Below are 24,631 nucleotides of genomic sequence, written 5' to 3'. Positions count from 1 at the left end.
ACTGGTACTCTATATAATGGAATACTTTTTTTAGGCTAAGAGACAATCCCATATCATACCGTAGCTGGTTTGAGTTTATTAATCAGTCAATCCATTTTTAAACTTAGAAATATTTCACCCTCTGTTGGCCTAAAGCAGTGCGTTTATTTAGAATGTTATTATATGAATATACATTAACTACATGAAAGTGTGTATACAAGTAAAGAAGTGCTCAGCGTTATGTATTAGTCAGTCAGCAGAACGTACTTGTAGAGCAACAGGAGACACACAGGCTCAGCTTCATTCAGAACGGTCTGATCATCAGTGAGCAGTTGCACTTTGTTCCTGAAGGGCGGCGCCAGAGCTTCTTCATCCAAGACCGTGATCAGGACTTTAACAGTCTCTCTGCCTGCATAGGCAGTGGCGTGATTGATGGCGTACGTTCTGGGCTGTAATGGGATCAGATGATGGGAGTTATCGACATGAAAAATGGTACAGCCATACTGAATATATGATCATGTGCTAAAATTTACACCCCCTCGTCATGGTCATCTAGGGAGATGAATGAAAAATATACTCTTTTTTTAAAAAATTGATAATTCCAAGAAAAAAAAAAACAACAACTAGGATTTAACTGAAATAAAACAGAACAACAATCTCAGACTCCTGATTTAAAGAAGATGGAAGAGGCTCCAAAGAAGCTGGAGGCTGCTGTAAAGGTGGTGGTAATACAGGATATTCGAGAAAAGAAGATGTAACTGAAATCAGAATATGGATTTTTTTTTTTTGGGGGGGGGACATCCATGAAACCCAATACTCTGAAGGTTGATGAGGTCCATTTTGTCTTAAGGGTGCACAAACTTTTACACTCAAGTAGCCGAAATATACAAGCATGGAGTAAATCAGCTCTACCCTGGCTGGACTGATCCCTGTGCCACAAGCAGGTTCCTTCTGACAGATGTGGATTTGTTCAATCCTTTCCTTGAGCGTCTTCACTGTGTCTTCTACAGTAGCGTACACCGGATCAGTGCTGTTGAGACCCTTCAGGAGAACCACTCGAATGCTGGACACCACCCTGCCTCCAGCAACACTACAAAGGAAATGGAAAAACAACCAACCATTCAAATACTGTCTGAATTAAAAACAAAACCACACAATCCCAATTTCAACTAAACAGCTGGAGAAACGATCATATTATTTTCTCTCAAAAAATTGGCAAAAGTTATTAACACTCCAGAAAGAATTTCCATAAAGGTAATGGCCCAAATAAAGAAATGTGTTGGATTTTAAAAAGCCAAAAAAAAAAAAAAAAAAGAATTCTGACCAATCCCGCCTGCTCCTGAATGACCAATCCCACCAGTTTCTGCAGACACTCTTGACCAATCCCACCCACTCCCACAGAAAGTTTGATCAATCCTGCCCAACCTTACAAAAAAAGTTTGACCAATCCCACTTTTTTTTCCAGAAAATGAATGCATTAATAATTATTTATTTAATAATAAAAAAAAGAGCTTTATCCTTGGTAGGCTCACAATCACTAATGATGAATGAGCAAAAGCATTAATGATGTCATGCAGCACCACACGTTAAAAATTGTCCCCTTTCTTTGTCCTATAAGCTTAATATCGGAACTCTTGCTCCCATCTGCAAGAGTTGGGATCTGTTGGGACCTGCAGGGTCCCAGTCCTGAAGTGAACCTATAGCCCCAAACATACAATCATATCAACACAAAACTGGTCCAGTCATTCATTCTTCCTCAGAGAGACTCATCTCACTCAGGGTTACATTGGATTTGGCACCTGTCCTGGGAACACTGGCCATGACCTGGATATACCCAGGGCACCACGCACATCCAATCAATCAATCATTCACACCTGGGGTAATTCAGCATAGCCAGTCCACCCATTGGCATGTTTAAGAGTTGGGAAGAACCTGAAGAACCCAGAGGAAACCCAGAAACTTGAGGTTACACTCACTCAATCTGATGGTTCTGGAGAAGTTCTACTACGCGGCTGGAAACAAAAATCAAAGTTTTGCAAAGATGCGACAGTGCTGCTCTTTAGGAGAGCTGGCCTAGTGCTGGACGCTGTCCTGACTCCAGCAGCACAACAGAATAGAAAGGACTTTTTCAAAAAGAAGGGAGAAAGAAGCTCTGAACCTGTTGACACAAGTATGAAAACAGGTGATGTGGGAAAAAAGGAAGAAAAGGAAACCGACGCCCAGTCTACTACGAGAGGTTAGCATGAGAGCAAGTGATATAGCAGGGCGGCATACATGCCTGTGTGGACGTATTAGCAAATGTAAACATTGGGGAGAATCTGGGAAACGAGCCGGCCTGAATCCCTGACCCAGCTTTTGTGCGAGGGAATTACAGTAACAGAATCATCTGGGAAAACAGATGTTGGACGTACGAGAGGCCCTGATCCAGCAAGAAGGGCTGTTTGTGTGTGGTAATACAGTACTCCATGAGGTGCAGCGGGGAAAAGCGAGGAGGGTCACAGGCTGATGAAAGAACCCTTTTGGCTCGAGACAAATCATACTATCTTCTGGGAGAAGCTGTGAAAGGAGACTGCAGGTTCAAGGCACTTGCTTCTCAGCACACTGATGCACTCATGAAGCCATTGCGAGATCAGTCACATTTGGGAAAGCATCCTGTGGCAGGTTGTTTTGAAGTAAGCACAATCAGGAGAATATTTCAAAGTATGACGTCTAATCAGCGATCAAACCACGGAATTGCCTTTTGCTTTTTAGTAGAATAGGCTTTGATATTCTACAGATAAACATGCTCGAGCAATTCAAGCCATATCGTTACTCATGACATCATTAAAGAGGGTGCATGGAGTTTGGTTGTGTGTGTGTGTGTGTTGGGGGTGTCATCGGGGTTAGAAGGAAAAAGAGATTTGCAGATAAATACCGCAGGTGGATTTGGATAAGGTAAAGGCAAGATGGACTTTGCATAATGATCAGATTAAATAAAAGCCCTGTCGAGGAAATCAAAGGCTTTATTTACAGAGTTAATGTCAGGTGAGGTCATGGCTTCCACGGCATACGGTTTGGACGCACGTGTCAGCTGATTACATCGGAGAAGGTGAACAGGACAAGGTCAAACACACTGTGCTAGAACATTCTGTGATTATGACGAATAATAAACATAATAAAATAGGCATTTGTGAAATTATTGGCACCCTGAAGGAGACTGATTGTGCTTCAAACGATTCCAATGTTCCACAGCCAAAGAAACTACTTCGTTTGAACAGACCTTGTTCTCAAAAGAACTTCCCTTTTAAATTACAGTATTTTTACATAGGGACCCTGACCAGGAATGAAATCCACACACAAATGATTCATGATCCAAGTTCAAAATATTACGCAGAAGTTTTGCTCTTTTTCGGTTTGCTTGGCAATAATTAATGGTGTTAAGCTTTCCTCAATGGAAATGAAAATTGCTTCTGGGAGGAAGAGTGGACTTTTCTAATTAAATTGGCTGCCTGATCAATCCATGGGTATTTACATAGTGCTAGGTGTCTATAGTGCCAATTTCTAAAAGAAATGAGAAAATACAGTTGCTACAAATTCAAACTCTTTTCATAATCATTCTCCAATTCAAAAGCTGATTCTGCTTCTCATCCTTCTGAAAAAAACAAAAAAACCCACATGAGTGTTATCAGTTGCAGGTTTTCTTCCAACAACTGCTTTCTTTTCACTTCTGTTCTTCATGACAGTGTGTTCAAAGCTGAACAATACCGATTCCAGAAAACAGCCTGGTCTTGATCAGCTTTACAGCCTCTCTGCGTGTAGAGCTGATTGCCTACATGTACAGCACGCCCCTCGGATCCGAGTCTATTCCTCAGAACAGGAAATGTGCTGCTGTGCATCAATGCTGAATAATCCTCTCACACAACTACAGGGTGCTGAGGACAGAGAGAGAGAGAGAGAGAGAGAGAGTGTGTGTGTGTGTGTGTGTGTGTGTGTGTGTGTGTGTGTGTGTGTGTGTGTGTGTGTGTGAGAGAGAGAGAGAGAGAGAGAGATGAAAACATTTCTGCAAGCTCTTGAACTCTTCCTTGATCTGAATCTGGGTTGAAACCAGGTCATAGGACAATACACACTGAAAAGTATAATTGTACAAAATTATTTCTGATTTGCTGTAACTACATGATCTTGCCTTCATATGCACATTCCCAAGATCTATATCGCTGTTCAATACAGACTATGCTAACAAGAAAAAAAAAAAAAGTCCTGTCCCAATTAGAAAAAGAACCCTGTAAAGAAATCCCTGTAAGATTTAGTCTTACTTCTGTAAAGCATTTTAAAAAATGTTTTAAAAATCACTTAAAAGACTCCTGTAGATAGATTTACTTTAACAGAAACACCTGTACACCTTAATTAAGACAACTTTTGTTATACATTTAATAATGAAAGCTAGCAATATCAAACTGATGTTTTGATGTCACAGACATCAGAGTAAATAACGCTTTATTTTACTCTGATGATGTCAGTGACGTCAAAACATCAGTTTGATATTGCTAGCTTTCATTATTACCTGCACACCTGTATATTAAGGCAATTATCCTGTCAGCCAAATCATCTCGGAGCTTCACATCAAACATGAGCGAGAAAGAAAATGCGTGTGTGTGTGTGTGTGTGGGGGGGGGGGGGGGGGGGGGGGCGGCAAAGAAGCCTTTGTCAGTCACATGTACACTTAACCACAGTGAAATTCCTCCTCTGCATTTAACCCCCCTGAAGCAGTGACACACACAGCAGTTGGGGGTTCGGTGCCTTGCTCAAGGGCACTTCAGCTATGATACAGAGGGAGGGGAAAGTGGTGTCCATTCTCTCAACTCCTCACATTTTCCCCACCGGTCCCAGGAAACAAACCAACACCCCTTTAGGCCCAAGGCTGCTTCTCTCACCATCAGGCCCCCAAAACTCAGTGACTTTGACCACGGCATGGTTTTTGGTGCCAGATGGGTTGGTTGGAATATTTAAGAAACTAGGATATTTCTATTTCTCTCTCTCTCTCTCTCTCTCTCTCTCTCTCTCTCACACACACACACACACACACACACACACACACACACACACACACACACACACACCAAGAGTTTACATAGAATGGTGCAAATTCCAAAAACACACAAACAAAAACAATTCACAGTAGCTCTGCTGGATGAAATGCCTTACTGATGAGAAGTCATGGTAGAATGGCCAGACTGGTGTGAGCTGAGAGGAAAGCTACAGATGACTACATCCGTGGTGAGCAGAAAAGCATCTCAAAATGCAGAACACATCGAATCCTGAGGTTGATATGCTCCAACAGTAAAGGACCACATCGAGTTCCACACCTGTCAGCCAAGAATCTGACACTACAGTGGGAGGCGTCACTACACCACTGACTGATTGGATAAAGTCACATGAACGAACAGGGGTAGAGGTGTTCCTAATAAACTGTGCATTACTTATTGGTGTTTCTCTCAATAATGAGAAATTTGATAAGAAGTCAGTAATTAAAAAACAAAAAGGTAATACCTGGGGTCAGGGGTTTCTCCTAGGATCTCTTCCAGCTGGTCCATGAAATGGACAAATGAGGACAAACCCTTTAAGTGCTTCCTTAAAGGGTCCGATTCCAGAGGTGCGTATCCTTTCCCACCCAGTTCTATCGCCCGGATAAACGAAGTGGCTGCCTGGAAAGACCGAAAACCAGAGTCTGGTTGTTCAAAACATGGTCATCTTTTAACCAGTGGTTAAATCACTATTTAACATTATGTTAAATATAACGTACAGTTAAACTGTTGTTCAAAACTCCGTTAAAGTTAACACACCTCCCAGCCCCCATCATCTTTTAACTAAGTGATTATGTAAACATCAAAATGGCATTCATCTTACAGGCAAACGCTGCTGGCATGTTCTTGATTGTTAATGCACACTGTCCAAAACAATTCAGATGAGGACCAAACAAGTTACTGCAATACAAAGACACAGGACTTCGACATCGGAACCAATTTGGTAGAGAATCTCCATCCACCCATTATCTGTAGCTGCTTTATCCTGTTCTACAGGGTCGCAGGCGAGCTGGATCCTATCCCAGCTGACTACGGGCGAAAGGCGGGGTTCACCCTGGACAAGTCGCCAGGTCATCACAGGGCTGACACATAGACACAGACAACCATTCACACTCACATTCACACCTACGCTCAATTTAGAGTCACCAGTTAACCTAACCTGCATGTCTTTGGACTGTGGGGGAAACCGGAGCACCCGGAGGAAACCCACGCGGACACGGGGAGAACATGCAAACTCCGCACAGAAAGGCCCTCGCCGGCCCCGGGGCTCGAACCCAGGACCTTCTTGCTGTGAGGCGACAGCGCTAACTACTACACCACCGTAGAGAATCTCTGTGATTGATTTGTTGCAAGATGATTTGGAACACCCAACACGAAGAAGCCATGCATTGTCCGTTGAGGAGCAGGTGCTCGTTGCCCCTAGATATTATGCAAGTGGCAGTTTTTCCAAGTCACGAGACTTGGTGGGCGTGGCATTGTGGGATTGATTTTGACATGGTGTGATGTCATAACCAACTGGTTAGGGCTAAAATCAATTGGTTTGCTAATAGTATGGTTAAATTGGCTTCAAGAAACTATTTTTTTTCCACCTTTATTGGATAGGACAGTGTAGAGACAGGACAGGAAATGAGTGGGAGAGAGACGGGGAGGGATCGGGAAATGACCTCGGGTCGGAATCAAACCCGGGTCCCCGGATTTATGGTATGGCGCCTTATCCACCTGAGCCACGAAGCCCCCAACTATTTTTTTTTAATGGCTGGTTAAAATTTTAATGGATGGTTGCAGGTTAACCTGCCGTTAAAATAACCATGTTCTGAACAACCGGGGCGGCACGGTGGTGTAGTGGTTAGCGCTGTCGCCTCACAGCAAGAAGGTCCTGGGTTCGAGCCCCGGGGCCGGCGAGGGCCTTTCTGTGTGGAGTTTGCATGTTCTCCCCGTGTCCGCGTGGGTTTCCTCCGGGTGCTCCGGTTTCCCCCACAGTCCAAAGACATGCAGGTTAGGTTAACTGGTGACTCTAAATTGAGCGTAGGTGTGAATGTGAGTGTGAATGGTTGTCTGTGTCTATGTGTCAGCCCTGTGATGACCTGGCGACTTGTTCAGGGTGAACCCCGCCTTTCACCCGTAGTCAGCTGGGATAGGCTCCAGCTTGCCTGCGACCCTGTAGAAGGATAAAGCGGCTACAGATAATGAGATGAGATGAGATGAACAACCGGACCCAGGCTGTTAAGCGTATGGAATTAAATCAGCGGTATTTTCTCCTGGAGAATGGTCCACCATATTCAAAATATCTGCTCAGCCATGGTCTCATGGCAGATCCAAATAGACTTGCTGTGGATTTCTGCAGAGCCTCCAATGTTTAAAGATGATTGTACGGAGAAAACCTGTTCATCTTGGAGTCAAATTCAGAACGGACGTCTCATCTGTTCAGGGTCCAAGGTGCGAGTCGAAAGCGGTAAGGTGAAACACCAGAGCGAAACAAAACCACTTTCAACTGTCTGACTTAGAGCTATAAACTAATCATATACAGTTAGTTAAGGATTAAAAAGGTATTCAGCTGAGCAACCAGTTTTACATAACTGGAACTCATAAAATTTGGGTTTAATACCTGTGGTTTCCATAGCAACTAGGGAGCAAGTGAGGAAGCAATTTCAGACCTAAGAAAAAGTGACAACTCTGCATTTACATTACATTCAGTGAATTCTTAGGGACACATTTACCAGAAATAGAGATGTTGTGCTTTTGCATGCTGCATGTTTGAGATCGTTAAACGCTGTCCGCCCTAGACAGTGGTCTGGGGTGTTCAAAGTGTGTGCGAGGGCCAAATCGTTCTTCGTGTTCACCAGCACACCCAGATATGAGCAAAAGAGCCTCCGGACTGCTCGCTGCACCTGAGGGAAGAGGAAGGAGTGCGAATAAGGACGTGTGGACATTAGTGGTACAAAACAAGACAATGTATCAAACATCTGTATTTGTATTCAGATTTAAACTTAAAGCGGGCGTGGCCAAAACGTGAAGAATACATATTCTAGCACTACTCTCCCAGAAAGCCGGGGGGGACAACAAAGTGTTGTATAAATATAAGGCTTTTAGCAAGTTTTTAAATTAAGAAAGATGAAAATGAGTAAATATTCACCCTCTGGGGTCAGTACTTATTAGAACCACCTTTGGCTACAATTTCAGCTGCAAGTCTTCTGAAATAGGTCTCTATCAGCTTTGCACATCTGGATCCTGATTTTTTTTTTGGTCCTAATCTTATTGGCAAAATTGCTCAAGCTCCAATTGTTCAGATTCTCAAATCAGATTGAAGTCTGAGCTTTGACTGAGTCATCCAGGTAGATTAGATCTCTCTGGGGGGGAAAAAAAAGGGTGACCTCAGGGCCCCCCCCCAAAAAAAAAAATAAAGGCACCATTTTCTTAGGATGAAGGAACAGAAAAGCAAGCAGCGACACGGTCAGTTAATATTTTATGATGGTGTCAGACTGCATTAGCCCATAAGCATATAACATATCTGAGGAGTTTTTTCCTCTCTGCTCCAAATGCCTTTGTAAACCTCTTCAGTTTCAGTATTACAGAAGCAAATCCCAACATCTACCCTCATAAATCTGGGACAGACAGCTGGAAAAAGCGTCAGAGAGATTCAGTCGTAGCTCAGCCTGTATTACACGCTCAAAACATGCACGAAGATCACTAATTGAATTCACATTTCGGTCTTCAGACCAAGTGACATGATTTAACGCTTGTGTTAATGATAACGGAGATGCAGTACGAGTGAGGAATTGCAGATAGATAGAGAATCATGGAGTCCTTAGCACTTTGGAAGAACTTATGATCTCCTACCCTGTTGTAGAATAACAAATTAACGACAGGGTGGTGTGATGTGATGTGGCCTGACATTTTATTTGCCTTACAGCATGACAGTTGATATTAAAGTGATTAACCAGGAAATTTTGAAATTACAGGGTTATGAAATGTCCTCATTATACATTAATACAAGATGTTCTAGATGAAAAAAAAATTAAGCAGACTTTAGTTTAAAAAACATTAAAAGTTGTAATATCAGTCCATTGGGCCATTTCTCCGGGCATGGCCATACTGGATTAGCCAGATACATGGATGGATGCATTAGGAGATGAAAATGAGGGAGACGCTGCATGACGTAGTATTCAGTAGGTCTTCCTCATTCCATCCTGGATCCAAGACATTTGGCCACGTGGCTTCATCAAGTAAAGAGAGAAAATTTTACTTCTGGAGAAAGCAGCAAATTGTGCAGTGAGCATTTTACAGAAGATTGTGGATTTGTGGAGGACTTGGATGAAAAAAGAATCACTGGGAAGAAGCGAGACACGAGGCAGAAACGACAGCTGAAGCCAGACGCAATCCCGACTTTGTTTCACCACAAAACACCGACAGCACACCGGGTCACGCATCAAACAGAGATATAAAAATAAACACGCAATAAACTCATCTCATTATCTGTAGCCGCTTTATCCTGTTCTACAGGGTCGCAGGCAAGCTGGATCCTATCCCAGCTGACTACGGGCGAAAGGCGGGGTTCACCCTGGACAAGTCGCCAGGTCATCACAGGGCTGACACATAGACACAGACAACCATTCACACTCACATTCACACCTACGCTCAATTTAGAGTCACCAGTTAACCTAACCTGCATGTCTTTGGACTGTGGGGGAAACCGGAGCACCCGGAGGAAACCCACGCGGACACGGGGAGAACATGCAAACTCCGCATAGAAAGGCCCTCGCCGGCCACGGGGCTCGAACCCGGACCTTCTTGCTGTGAGGCGACAGCGCTAACCACTACACCACCGTGCTGCCCCTCAATCTAAATTCTTTTAAGTTTTTTAAGAGAAGATGGCTAAAACAATTTTTCCCAGAACCCTGCCTGGTTTCATTCCTCAACCCAACTTTACATTACAGGGCAGGCCATTAGTTTGCTGGGCTTGATGTTGGTGGAAAACCTGTCTTTTAAATTTATGAAAATTACTCACCAAAATTGAAGTTAAGGTTTAGTTTTTACTAGAGATGCACCGATTGCAATTTTTTGGGCCGATTCCGTTTTCCGATTTTCCATGGAATGTGACCTGCCGATACCGATTTTGGCCGATTCCAATTTCATTTTTTCAAACCACTTCACAGCACACACAAAGACTATTTTCTTTTTATCTTTTCTTTAATAGAACATTCTGCCAGATTTTCAGTAATAAATTTTCAACGCCTCAAAGGTTGAAAACAAACAAAAAGACATTGTTCTTTGTAAAATCTTTCTTCATGTTTGGTATTAACATATTAATTCCTGAAATAGGAAATTCACACAAACATTTTTTCTTTTCCCATCCAATATCTGGCACAAAAACAACGTCCCCCTCATATATTATTTGCCCACTGCTATGGAACACACTTTCATAAGCCTGTTTAGATCTGAAAACTTCTGCCTTATAGAACAACCCATTTCTTCATTCAGTATCAAAATACAAAAATAATTTCCAGTCATACTTATACCATAGCCATTCTATCATCTTTGTCAAATGTGTATTTGTAGAGTAATTTCCAATGGAATCAAGTGCAACCAAGGCTGTAAAACAAACAAAGACATTATTTTCTCTCTCTTTGTACAAATCTAACTAGATGTTTGGTAATAGGCTAACGTATTAATTCCTGTAATGGGAAATTCACACAACCACAAACGTTTTCTTCTTTTCACATCCAATATCTGGCACAAAAAAAATCACTATATGTGGATATCCAAATATAGTGAATATTTTTTGTTGTTGTTAACGGCTCGTGAGCTCGTGAGGCGCGCAGGACTGACACTGTTCTGCACAACACAATCGCACTAGAAAGCATGTTGAAGCTGCCAGTGGAGCTGCAGTCTTTTTAGTTGCGAGTTACGAGTATTTCCACTTTCATCTCTATGTGATACACAAGTTTTGATCAGCAGAAAATCGGCATATTTTAATTTTGACCGGCCGGTCGCGGCCGATCACGTGAAAATCGGCCGATTCCGATCGGCAGCCGGTCAATCGGTGCATCTCTGGTTTTTACCTTAGTTTTTTGCCTTTTTGGTGGCAATCTTTCAATCATTCTTTAGTTGACATTCAAGGAATAAATTATTTTAAATATTGAACTCAACACTTACCTCAACCAATACTAAAATGAAATAAATAGTATAATATAACAAAATAATAATAAAATATCATAATTAGATGTGAGGAACCACTTAAGGTAACACCAAGGCAACGAACAATAATGAAAAAGCATTACCCTAATTGGTGCAAAGCCTGCATGCCCTATCAGAACATTTAATTCTGCGTGGCTTCCTGAAAAAACCTCCAGTGCCCTATCGTAAGGGAAGTCATTGCTGAAGCAGGATAAATGGGATAATGCAATAAGGCTAGTTCCTCGCGTCAAGCTGCTACTGTATGCATCAGAATTGGTTTATAGCCTGACTCAGGGATGTCCGTTTCCTGTAAGCCAAGAAGGCTATGATAAAGCTCATCACGAGCACGATGTAGGCTACCTTTTAAAATAAGGGGTCGGAGGCGAATCGGGAAGGCTGCGTTATTTTTAATTAGCCAACAAGCCTACTTGCAGTCCGGGTATATGCGCAACGGCAGGCCTGTGGACACGCCTCTCTCTCTCTCTCTGTGTGTGCGTGTGAACGAGAAGAAAGAGCACTATGAATGAACGGAACGATACGCAACGGAATTTTTTTTTTTTTCAAAATCGCGAGTCTGATTGTGTGGCGATAAGAATCCATTGTGTGGCGCTGCGCAACACAACGGTCTATGTATGGGAAACCCTGGGCTCATTCATTCACAGGGACTTGTACAGTAGATGCTCCACACAACCCAAACTTGACAAAGGAGATGTTTATTTAACGTTTATGGAAGAAGCCTTTGTCATCAGTGCCGTCAATTAAATTTCTCTGACATGAGGGGCGGGGGACGGGATGGGACGAAGGGCTGTTTCTAACTTGGCTTAGTTTATAGCTACTATACTGCAAGTAAGAACTTCTTATTCAGACATTTCACAACATTACATGTAACTAGAAACGGATATAAAGTGTGATTGCAGCATTTTCTACAGATTGCTGCAGTGTAAAACACTCTTCGGGTTGGGTTGCTATAAGAAATTTATCAACTTTGCAGCCCATCATCGAGTATTGAGTTCTTCCTCCAAATTTTAGATTTTTGCCAAAGTTGATTGACGTCAATAACTCTTTCCCCAGGATGTCACCTGTGCGCTGCAGGTTCTAACCCGGTTCGATGGTGTATCTGGAACCCGATGGATTGTCTCAGCTTCTTCTGGGTCCTCCGGACCTCCCAGCAGGAACTCAAACATCTGCATCTAAGCGTGAAAAACAAGACCTGGAATGTAAAGATGGCTAAGCAATGCTCAGCTAAGCTGCCAGAACCAACCCCACCCAAACTGCTTGGAGGCACTCACTGCAGTCAGGGGATCCTCGGGGTCCTCATCCCGCTTCAGCTCCTTGTACATGTTATAGACATCAATCAGGTCCACGGTGTTGGTGCGCTTCAAAAAGCTGTCGTACTCTTTCCGGATGAGCTCATAATTCTCAGGGAACAGGGAGCCGTCGCAGGACAGGTGGAGCTTGTCCAGAAGCAAGCATTTCCAAGCCTCCAGCACGTCACTCAAAGCCACACTGAACTCTCCTCTTTCCTACAGCAAAACCAGAGACATGGGTTTGTCACATGGAAGAACAGTGCAGGCCAAGAAATGGAAAATCTTACAGCAACATGAGAGAGAGAGAGAGAGAGAGAGAGAGAGAGCTCTGGGAATATGAAGGCAAATTAATAGGGCAACGAGAGGAAAATATCATCTTCAGCCTCTTGGGCTTGTATCATCTACAGCCAAGACACATTATTTAGTGAACTGAGGGGGAAGAAAAGCGATGACTTTTTTAAACAAATCCATGATATAATCTATGATTGAAGCAAAAATCTGAAAGCTTACTACAATTTACACTCCAATATTTTTCTAACATGACTTTGTGCTGAACTGGAATCTCATCTCATTATCTCTAGCCGCTTTATCCTTCTACAGGGTCGCAGGCGAGCTGGATCCTATCCCAACTGACTACGGGCGAAAGGCGGGGTACACCCTGGACAAGTCGCCAGGTCATCACAGGGCTGACACATAGACACAGACAACCATTCACAATCATGTCTTGTGTCATGCTTAATAATTTAATAAAACATTTTTCATATGATTTTGTTTGTATTATAAACAAGCACCTGTGGCAGCGGGGGCGTGGTCAAGCGCCGGTCTGTGACAGGAGGGTGGAGCCAGGGAAGGTGAGTGGCAGAATCGCTACACCTGACGGTAATTAACCTGTGTTTTGTGTGTGTTTTCCCCAGTAAACTGCTCCCTATTTAAGGAGGCTGAGAGAGAGCAGAGGGAGCGTGACCCGGGATTGGAGGAAGAGTGTGTGTGTGTCTGAGAGTGCGTGTGCTTACGTTGCCTAGACTGAAAAGTTGGGGAAAATAAATAAGCCTTCTCTACCTCCAAACGTTGTCCTGCTGTCCTCTGTGCTCCACCCACACATTATTCGCGCTACAGTGGTGCCGAAACCCGGGAAATGTGGAGCACCAGTCCTGCAGCTCCATGGAATCCTCCCCATTCGCGGACTTGGTCCACGCCCTCGCCACGGCTCAGCAGAGCCAGCACCAGGCACTCGTCACGCTCCGAAAGGAGCAGGAGCGCCGCTTCGAAGCCCTGGTGCTGGCCCAGCAGGAAGATCGAGAGGCGTTCCGGTGTCTTCTCGCGTCAGCGGGGTCCACCAGCGCCCCGGCCGTGGCCCCGTCTCCCCTCACCTTGACCAAGATGGGCCCGCAGGACGACCCTGAGGCTTTCATCACCTTGTTCGAGCAGGTCGCCGAAGCCTCGGGGTGGCCGATGGAGCAGCGCGCGGCGCGCCTCCTCCCCCTCCTGACGGGAGAGGCGCAGCTGGCCGCACTACAGCTCCCCGCCGACCGCCAGCTGGCCTATGCCGACCTTTGCCGGGCCGTCCTCCAGTGCATGGGGCGCACGCCGGAGCAGCAGCGTCAGCGCTTCCGTGCGCTGCGGATGGAGGAAGTTGGCAGCCCGTTCGCGTTTGGCCAGCAGCTCCGGGACGCCTGCTGGCGGTGGCTGAGGGCCGAAGATTGCGACGCTGAGGGAATCATCGACCAGGTGGCGCTGGAACAGTTCATCGCCCGCTTACCAGCCGGAACCGCGGAGTGGGTCCAGTGCCACCGCCCGGCGTCGCTGGATCAGGCTGTAGGACTGGCGGAGGATCATCTGGTGGCTGTTCCGGCGGCAGGACAATGGACAACATCGTCTTCTCTCTCTCTCTTTCTCCCCCCCTCCTCCCGTGTCCCGTCCTTGCCCCATTCCCCCACCACGGAGGCGGGGGGCCGGCTCCACCCCAGCCAGCCCGCCGCACCCATGGTGCCCTCCCGTTTCTCCCTTCTGTGTCTGTCTCTCCCCCCCCCCTCAGGTGAGTGAGCCCCCGAACACAGCTGCAGAGGGAAGGCCCGGGCCGGTTTGCTGGCGCTGCGGGGAACCGGGCCACCTGCAGCAACAGTGTGCAGCAATGGAGGTGGGGGCGGTGGTGTGGATCCCCGACGCGCCAGAAGCTGCCCTCGATCGGGCCGGAGCGTATCGCATACCGGTAAGTGTACAAGGGGCTACATATCAGGCGTTGGTGGATTCGGGTTGCAATCAGACCTCGATCCGCCAAAGCCTGGTGCAAGACAAGGCATTGGGGGGAGCACAAGGGGTGAAGGTGTTGTGTGTGCACGGGGATATTCACAGCTACCCGTTGGTGTCGGTCCACATACATTTCAGAGGGGAAAAATCCATAGTGAAGGCGGCGGTTAATCCTCGCCTTACCTACTCTTTGATCTTGGGGACTGATTGGCCGGGATTTCGGGGTTTAATGGCACGCCTAGTAAAGAGTGGGTCCTGCCGGTTGACAGGGGAAGGTCCCGGTGTCGCTTTGGCTGGAGCTGCGGTCGCAGAGCCGTCTACGTCATCTCCGCGACAGAGCGAGGAGCCGCCGGCCCCTCCTCTTTCTATTGGGGAATCCCTTGCGGATTTCCCACTGGAACAATCGCGAGACGAGACTCTGCGACACGCGTTTGACCAAGTGAGAGTAATTGATGGTCAAAAGCTCCAGCCGAACGCCACCCCGTCCTTCCCCTATTTTTCCATTTTGAAGGATAGGTTATACCGAGTGACGCAGGACACTCAGACGAAAGAGCGAGTCACCCAGTTGTTAATTCCAAAGAGCCGCAGGGAATTGGTATTCCAGGCGGCTCACTTTAATCCCATGGCTGGACACCTCGGGCAGGATAAGACACTCGCCCGGATAATGGCCCGATTCTATTGGCCGGGGATTCGCGGCGACGTCTGGAAGTGGTGTACGGCGTGCCGCGAATGCCAGTTAGTAAATCCAGCGGCCATTCCAAAAGCGCCCTTGCGCCCCCTACCATTAATCGAGACCCCGTTCGAAAGAATTGGGATGGATCTCGTCGGGCCATTACATCGGTCAACACGAGGGTACCGCTTTATATTAGTTCTGGTGGACTATGCAATGCGATACCCGGAAGCGGTGCCTCTTCGCAATATCTCAGCACGCAGTATTGCAGAGGCCCTCTTCCACGTCATCTCCCGGGTTGGAATCCCGAAAGAGATTCTGACTGACCAAGGCACCTCGTTTATGTCACGAACACTGAGCGAACTGTATGGGCTACTGGGTATTAAGCCGATCCGCACCAGCGTTTATCACCCACAGACGGACGGTTTAGTTGAACGGTTCAATCGCACCCTCAAGAATATTATCAAAAAATTCGTAAGTGAGGACGCACGTAACTGGGATAAGTGGCTCGAACCCTTGCTGTTTGCAGTGTGAGAGGTCCCCCAAGCCTCCACGGGGTTCTCCCCATTTGAATTATTATATGGGCGTAAGCCGCGCGGCATCTTAGATGTACTGCGGGAAAATTGGGAGGAGGGACCTTCACAGAGCAAAAACGAAATTCAGTACGTTATGGATCTGCGCGCAAAACTCCACAAGCTCACCCACCTAACTCAGGAGAATTTGCGGCAGGCCCAGGAATGGCAAACCCGCCTGTACAACAAGGGCACGCGCCTTAGAGAGTTCACTCCGGGAGATAAGGTACTCGTCCTGTTGCCCACGTCGAGCTCCAAATTAATCGCCAAGTGGCAAGGACCCTTTGAGGTCACATGGCGAGTCGGGGACGTCGACTATGAGGTTAGGCGAACGGACAGGGAGGGGGCACTACAGATCTACCACCTCAATCTGCTGAAACTCTGGAACGAGGAGGTCCCCGTGGCGTTGGTGTCGGTAGTTCCGGAGAAGGCGGAGCTGGGGCCGGAGGTCCAAAAAGGGACATTGGCATCACGTACCTCTCCGGTCCCCTGTGGATACCACCTCTCCCCGACCCAACTCACGGAGGTTGCCCAGTTGCAGGCCGAGTTTTTGGATGTGTTCTCACCCCTGCCCGGTCGCACTAACCTCATAGAACACCACATAGAGACGCCCCCGGGGGTGGTAGTGCGTAGCCGTCCTTATAGATTACCCGAACACACAAAAAAAGGTGGTTCGGAAAGAACTTCAGGCCCTGCTCGAAATGGGCATCGTCAAGGAGTCCCACAGTGACTGGAGCAGCCCGGTGGTCTTGGTTCCCAAGGCCGACGGCTCGGTCCGGTCCTGTGTGGACTATAGAAAAGTCAACGCGGTGTCTAAATTCGACGCGTACCCAATGCCTCGTATTGATGAGCTGCTCGATCGACTAGGCACGGCTCGCTTTTACTCGACACTGGATTTGACGAAGGGATATTGGCAGATCCCCTTGACTCCATTATCCCGGGAAAAACGGCTTTTTCCACACCGTTCGGCTTACACCAGTTCGTCACACTTCCGTTTGGGCTGTTTGGGGCGCCCGCTACGTTTCAGCGGCTGATGGACCGGGTCCTCCAGCCCCACGCCACCTATGCGGCCGCTTACCTAGACGACATCATCATTTATAGTAATGACTGGCAGCGGCAGCTGCAACACCTGAGGGCCGTCCTTAGGTCACTGAGGCGGGCGGGGCTCACTGCCAACCCGAAGAAGTGTGCGATTGGGCGGGTGGAAGTACGGTATCTGGGCTTCCACTTGGGTAACGGGCAGGTGCGTCCCCAAATTAATAAGACAGCAGCGATTGCGGCCTGCCCGAGGCCCAAGACCAAAAAGGGGGTGAGACAGTTCCTGGGGCTGGCTGGCTACTATCGTAGGTTTATACCTAATTATTCGGACGTCACCAGCCCACTGACTGACCTCACTAAAAAGGGGGCGCCAGATCCGGTCTAGTGGACGGAGCAGTGCCAGCGGGCTTTCTCTGAGGTAAAGGCTGCACTGTGTGGGGGGCCACTTTTACACTCCCCTGACTTCTCTCTCCCTTTTTTGTTGCAGACGGATGCGTCGGACAGAGGGCTGGGGGCCGTTTTGTCCCAGCAGGTGAAGGGGGAGGATCGCCCAGTCCTATACATCAGCCGGAAGCTGTCAGTGCGGGAGGGGCGCTACAGCACAATTGAGAAAGAGTGCCTGGCGATCAAGTGGGCGGTCCTCGCCCTCTGTTACTACCTGCTGGGGCGCTCCTTCACCCTCTGTTCGGACCACGTGCCCCTCCAGTGGCTCCACCGCATGAAGGATGCCAACGTGCAGATCACCCGTTGGTATCTGGCACTCCAACCCTTCAACTTCAAGGTGGTCCACAGGCCGGGGGCGCAGATGGTCATGGTGGACTTCCTCTCCCGTCAAGGGGGGGGGCGGGGGGAGTCGGCTGCGGGCCGGACGGGCGCCCGGCCTGAGTTGGGCGGTGGGGGTATGTGGCAGCGGGGGCGTGGTCAAGTGCCGGTCTGTGACAGGAGGGTGGAGCCAGGGAAGGTGAGTGGCAGAATCGCTACACCTGACGGTAATTAACCTGTGTTTTGTGTGTGTTTTCCCCAGTAAACCGCTCCCTATTTAAGGAGGCTGAGAGAGAGCAGAGGGAGCGTGACCCGGGATTGGAGGAAGAGTGTGTGTGTGTCTGAGAGTGCGTGTGCTTACGTTGCCTAGACTGAAAAGTTGGGGAAAATAAATAAGCCTTCTCTACCTCCAAACGTTGTCCTGCCGTCCTCTGTGCTCCACCCACACATTATTCGCGCTACACACTTCAATTCGGTTTTGAATTCTGATTGACTTGGCTTTTTATGATGCTACAATGATGCACAGCCCGATGGGGGTTAAATATACACAGTATAAAACATTAGAAACAGTCATTTAATTGACTTAAATCTAGTATGGACCAAATACAGGCAGAAAACAATGGAATAACTTAATCATGAAGGTCAGTGCTGTAGAATCACCACTGTGGGGTCTGCAATGCAGCGTCACTGTCGTGGTGTCGTCACTGTAGCATCGAGTGCTGGTGGTGTTGTGTCTAGTGTCACCAGCAATACCTACAGTTGGTTCTGTAGCACCAGTGTCAGCGCTGTAACGCAAGTGTTGTAATGCACGTGACTTCGGTGTAATGCACACAACGACACCATAGTGTCAGTGCTGTAATGCGTCAGCACTGTAGGACCAGTGCTGGAGTGTATGCTACAACACTGGCACGACAGTGAAATCATGCAAGTGTCAGTGCTGTAATATTAATGCTGTAATGTAAGCAACTACACCGTAGGTTCAGCACTGTAGTGCAAGTGTCAGCAGTGTACCATCAGTGGTGTAATACACGTTACTATCCTGTAGTATCAGTGCTGTAGTATACACAACTACACTGTACTTTCAGTGCTGTAGTATCAGCACTGGAATATTAGTGTCAGCACTGTAGGGTCACCGCTGTAGGGTACACAACTACACTGTAATGTAAGCATCTGTGGTGTAGTGTCCAAGCTGTAATGCAAGTGTCTGGGCTGTAATGTCTACATTGTAATCTGGGCTGTAATGTCTATGTTGTAATGCAAGTGTCTGGGCTGTAATGTCTATGTTGTAATGCAAGTGTCTGAGCTGTAATGTCTATGTTGTAATACAAGTGTCTGGGCTGTAATGCAAGTGTCTGGGCTGTAATGCAAGTGTCTGGGCTGTAATGCAAGCGTCTGGGCTGTAAGTGTCTGGGCTGTAATGTCTATGTTGTAATGCAAGTGTCTGAGCTGTAATGTCTACATTGTAATCTGGGCTGTAATGTCTATGTTGTAATGCAAGTGTCTGGGCTGTAATGTCTATGTTGTAATGCAAGTGTCTGAGCTGTAATGTCTATGTTGTAATACAAGTGTCTGGGCTGTAATGCAAGTGTCTGGGCTGTAATGCAAGTGTCTGGGCTGTAATGCAAGCGTCTGGGCTGTAAGTGTCTGGGCTGTAATGTCTATGTTGTAATGCAAGTGTCTGAGCTGTAATGTCTACGTTGTAATACAAGTGTCTGGGCTGCAAGTGTCTGGGCTGTAAATGTCTGGGCTGTAATGCAAGTGTCAGCTCTGTAATGCAAGCGTCTGGGCTGTAAGTGTCTGGGCTGTAATGTCTATGTTGTAATGCAAGTGTCTGAGCTGTAATGTCTAAGTTGTAATACAAGTGTCTGGGCTGCAAGTGTCTGGGCTGTAAGTGTCTGGGCTGTAATGCAAGTGTCAGCTCTGTAATGCAAGTGTCTGGGCTGCAAGTGTCTGGGCTGTAATGTCTATGTTGTAATGCAAGTGTCTGGGCTGCAAGTGTCTGAGCTATAATGCAAGTGTCAGCTCTGCAATGCAAGTGTCTGGGCTGCAATGCAAGTGTCTGGGCTGCAATGTCTATGTTGTAATACAAGTGTCTGGGCTGTAATGCAAGTGTCTGGGCTGTAAGTGTCTGGGCTGTAATGCAAGTGTCAGCTCTGTAATGCAAGTGTCAGCTCTGTAATGCAAGTGTCAGCTCTGTAATGCAAGTGTCTGGGCTGTAATGCAAGTGTCTGGGCTGTAATGTCTACGTTGTAATGCAAGTGTCTGGGCTGTAAGTGTCAGCTCCGTAATGCAAGTGTCTGGACTGTAATGTCTATGTTGTAATGCAAGTGTCTGGGCTGTAATGTCTATGTTGTAATGCAAGTGTCTGGGCTGCAAGTGTCAGCTCCATAATGCAAGTGTCTGGGCTGTAAGTGTCAGCTCCATAATGCAAGTGTCTGGGCTGTAAGTGTCAGCTCCATAATGCAAGTGTCTGGGCTGTAATGTCTATATTGTAATGCAAGTGTCTGGGCTGTAATGCAAGTGTCAGCTCTGTAATGCAAGTGTCTGGGCTGTAAGTGTCTGGGCTATAATGTCTACGTTGTAATGCAAGTGTCTGGGCTGTAAGTGTCAGCTCCGTAATGCAAGTGTCTGGGCTGTAATGTCTATATCGTAATGCAAGTGTCTGGGGTGTAATGTCTATGTCGTAATGCAAGTGTCTGGGCTGTAAGTGTCAGCTCCGTAATGCAAGTGTCTGGGCTGTAATGCAAGTGTCTGGGCTATAATGTCTACGTTGTAATGCAAGTGTCTGGGCTGTAAGTGTCAGCTCCGTAATGCAAGTGTCTGGACTGTAATGTCTATGTTGTAATGCAAGTGTCTGGGCTGTAATGTCTATGTTGTAATGCAAGTGTCTGGGCTGCAAGTGTCAGCTCCATAATGCAAGTGTCTGGGCTGTAAGTGTCAGCTCCATAATGCAAGTGTCTGGGCTGTAATGTCTATATTGTAATGCAAGTGTCTGGGCTGTAATGCAAGTGTCAGCTCTGTAATGCAAGTGTCTGGGCTGTAAGTGTCTGGGCTATAATGTCTACGTTGTAATGCAAGTGTCTGGGCTGTAAGTGTCAGCTCCGTAATGCAAGTGTCTGGGCTGTAATGTCTATATCGTAATGCAAGTGTCTGGGCTGTAATGTCTATGTCGTAATGCAAGTGTCTGGGCTGTAAGTGTCAGCTCCGTAATGCAAGTGTCTGGGCTGTAATGTCTATGTTGTAATGCAAGTCTCTGGGCTGTAAGTGTCAGCTCCGTAATGCAAGTGTCTGGGCCGTAAGTGTCAGCTCTGTAATGCAAGTGTCAGCTCTGTAATGCAAGTGTCTGGGCTGTAATGTCTACATTGTAATGCAAGTGTCAGCCCTGTTAGGTAAGCGTCTGGGCTGTAACGTAAAGATCTGGGCTGCAAGTATTCCCGCTGTAATGTCCTGAACTGGTGGAACACCTTCACCATGTTGCTGTTACCTGCTTGTGGACCTCAGCTCCAGCCAGCTGGAGGATCATCAGCATGCTGTCTGCTCCATGGACTGTGGTCCTCTCCGAGTCCAAAACCCGGTGACACTCTCTCCTAAAGACTCTGATCAGTGCCTTTAGCTTCAACTCATCCATCCCCAGTTCCCTGATTTACCCACTGGAACAGTGAGCAGATGATCAACAAGCAGATCAGCTGATGGGTTTCCGGTTTAGATCACAGAAATTAAACATCAAGTTAGAAAATAAACAATCTTACCAGCAGTAATGTTTAAGAAACACTTTTACAGCTCGCAGTGATATAAAAGTTGTGTTCTGAGCTCTCGCTGCAATTTTCAACCGCAACACCGTCGGAAAATTTAAAAAGACATGAAAACACCAGCTCAGCCAATCACGTTAAAAAACGTCACTTTAGCCACGCCCCCCAGAGCAAGCTCACGCTGTACTTCCGGTTGGTAAATGGAAATAAATAAACTGTAAAACTGATGTAGAATAATGGAGTGTGACTGAGTGAAGGATTAAACGTGCTTGTTAAAATTATACCTCAATACGAGGCGTTCTGTCGTATATTTATTTTTTAAATATGCAAATGAGGGAAGCACTAAATTGTATATTACAAAAAAAAATAATTTTGTTAATGAGGCTTCGATTTATTTTTGTTAATTTTGATAACAGACAGAATAAATATTAAAAAACGAAGCAATGAGAGTTTTTGCAACATTTTGTTGACAAATGAAAATGACAAATAAAAAAACAAATAATCATAAAATAAATAATAAAAACAAATAAAAAATAAATACTATGAGTAACATTTTAGACTTATTCTGAGATGTATAGATAATTTATAAATCCCTGCTGAAAATTTTATAAGTTTAGACTGCATAGTTTTCTTATTAACCCGGAAGTAAAAGTGCCAATGCGGAAGTAAATATTGCCGTCATTTGAACGCGTTTGAGCGGCGGTTTTTGCAGAGGTCCCGCACGAGACTGCGCTCAGGGTTCGCAGGAAGCTGCACTGAGCGGAAGTACAGAAGGTAATAAAGTGTGAAATAAAGCAGTTTTATTCTCAAGCCTGAATACTTCAAGTGAGTGTTTAATAAACGGTTGTCTTTAGCCAGGGATGTTAATGCTCACGTGCTAGTTTGTTTATTTCTCGTGTGTTTGCGTTAATGGTGTTGGAGTTGTTGTGAGAGTGCTGGCCGGCGCCGCTGTGTTTGTTTGTTTGTTTGTTTGTTTGTGTGTAAATCCGCGGGTTTGAGGCGCTTCCGGTTATTGAGGGGCCTTTAATCTTTCATTAGCGCGGCTGTGAATCAGGTTTTATTGATATAATCAGTAATGTGCTGCTTAAGCACGGCATCGGTTCTGTAGCAGTGACTGACAGGGTTTTGTGTCGTCTGACGCTTCACAGGAGCAAATCTCATCTGCTGCTTAAAGTGCTGTGTGATCTGCTGATTTACAGCTAGTTTCATGTAAGGAGACGTTTATGTCACATTTGTGAAAGGAGTCTCGGGGCTTTAACAGTCTGAGGTACAGCTGTAACTTAAATTTCTGACAGCTTCAGGTCAGAGGAGTTTATTTACACTTCTGCATTCCTCAGGAACAAAAGACAAACACGTGTGTGTGTGTGTGTGTGTGTGTGTGAGAGAGAGAGAGACACACACACACACGGGTAGACTGAGAGGGTGTGTTTATAGCTGCTATATTGTAACTAGAACAGGAGCGAAGTGGTTTTGTAGTTTCCACAATATTAAAGGAACAGTCCACCGTACTTCCATAATGAAATATGCTCTTATCTGAATTGAGACGAGCTGCTCCGTACCTCTCCGAGCTTTGCGCGACCTCCCAGTCAGTCAGACGCGCTGTCACTCCTGTTAGCAATGTAGCTAGGCTCAGTATGGCCAATGGTATTTTTTGGGGCTGTAGTTAGATGCGACCAAACTCTTCCGCGTTTTTCCTGTTTACATAGGTTTATATGAGCAGTGATATGAAACAAGTTCAGTTACACAAATTGAAACGTAGCGATTTTGTATGCTATGGAAAGTGCGCACTATAATGACAGGCGTACTAACACCTTCTGCGCGCTTCGGCAGCGCATTGATACGGAGCTCAGATATCAATGCGCTGTCGAAGCGCGCAGAAGGTGTTAGTACGCCTCTCATTATAGTGCGCACTTTCCATAGCATAGAAAATCGCTACGTTTCAATTTGTGTAACTGAACTTGTTTCATATCACTGGTCATATAAACCTATGTAAACAGGAAAAACACGGAAGAGTTTGGTCGCATCTAACTACAGCCCCAAAAAATACCATTGGCCATACTGAGCCTAGCTACATTGCTAACAGGAGTGACAGCGCGTCTGACTGCGTCTGACTGACTGGGAGGTCGCGCAAAGCTCGGAGAGGTACGGAGCAGCTCGTCTCAATTCAGATAAGAGCATATTTCATTATGGAAATACAGTGGACTGTTACTTTAAAGGTGTAATTGCTGATTATTTTTGTTCTTACTGACAATACAAAGTATGGGACCCCGGGGCCCTTAACACCGATAACTCTGACTCTCCCTCGGCCTGAATTTAGTTCCAGTCTGGAGCAGAAACACCACAACTACAATCCCCACTATAATATCACTCAGTCCTGACACTCAGGGAAATAAACACATGCAACTTAGGAATAGTCATGGAAGTTTTTTCCAAGTAGTAGCACATTATTCCAGGTCGTACTGGAATAATGTGCTACTACTGTACAGCTTGGGCTCCAAAACAACCCATGCGCGCACACTGATAAAATACACACAGGTCACAAATTACAAAAATATAATAGAAGGATACAAAATACAGAGTGGTTACGGATTTTAATATAGACACTAATAATTTACAGATTGGTCACAGACGTTTCAGTGTATTACAGATCGGTTACTGATTTCATACAGATGATACATCATGGATAAAAATGTTAAGCAGTCTAAAAATTAAATGTTTGGACTGCTGAAGTTTATAATTAAAATATCTGCGTTTATGTTTATTCATTTATTATTGATATTTCACAGAAAATCACATGGCCGTGAATAAAAGATCTGTGCTTTGTATTTTATATATATATATATATATATATATATATATATATATATATATATATATATATAGTGATTCCACGCTTATGGGTACTGAAATGGGGACATGAACTTATTTTTAAAAATTCACCTAAAACCATTTCTTTTTTTTTACCATCAGGTCACAAAACATGTAATCTTTAATGAATGATTTGTTAAAAGATAACTTTAATTTTCTGAGATGTAATAAAAACATATTTATATGCCAAAGTCAGAACGTAACA

General features: G+C 45.8%; 2 protein-coding genes across 5 annotated transcripts in view; one reads left to right on the top strand and one right to left on the bottom strand.

Moving 5' to 3' along the window:
• The window catches only part of parpbp (PARP1 binding protein), a 33,023-nt gene extending 11,360 nt beyond the window's left edge, over positions 1-21,663 (bottom strand). The window contains exons 1-8 of one of the 2 annotated variants that reach the window (XM_060903462.1): positions 21,559-21,663; positions 21,294-21,459; positions 12,503-12,736; positions 12,293-12,403; positions 7,757-7,927; positions 5,506-5,660; positions 892-1,069; positions 247-428 (exon numbers count right to left, since the gene is read on the bottom strand). In XM_060903462.1, the coding sequence (XP_060759445.1) occupies positions 247-428; positions 892-1,069; positions 5,506-5,660; positions 7,757-7,927; positions 12,293-12,403; positions 12,503-12,736; positions 21,294-21,437 (1,175 nt within the window). In that variant the 5' untranslated portion in view covers positions 21,438-21,459; positions 21,559-21,663. The remainder of the gene's footprint in view (positions 1-246; positions 429-891; positions 1,070-5,505; positions 5,661-7,756; positions 7,928-12,292; positions 12,404-12,502; positions 12,737-21,293; positions 21,460-21,558) is intronic. The other variant, XM_060903463.1, reaches the window with a different exon arrangement.
• A 568-nt stretch (positions 21,664-22,231) lies between these two features.
• nup37 (nucleoporin 37) overlaps positions 22,232-24,631 on the top strand; it is a 50,329-nt gene continuing 47,929 nt past the window's right edge. For 2 of the 3 annotated variants that reach the window (XM_060903467.1, XM_060903466.1), the window contains exon 1: positions 22,232-22,332. The gene's annotated coding sequence lies outside the window, so the exon portion shown is untranslated. Of the gene's footprint in view, positions 22,384-24,631 lie in introns of all 3 variants that reach the window. The other variant, XM_060903468.1, reaches the window with a different exon arrangement.

This window comes from Neoarius graeffei, chromosome 21 (assembly GCF_027579695.1).
Source record: "Neoarius graeffei isolate fNeoGra1 chromosome 21, fNeoGra1.pri, whole genome shotgun sequence".
Taxonomy (NCBI): domain Eukaryota; kingdom Metazoa; phylum Chordata; class Actinopteri; order Siluriformes; family Ariidae; genus Neoarius; species Neoarius graeffei.
The sequence above is the reverse complement of the archived record's forward strand: the minus strand, read 5'-3'. Positions and strand labels throughout refer to the sequence as shown.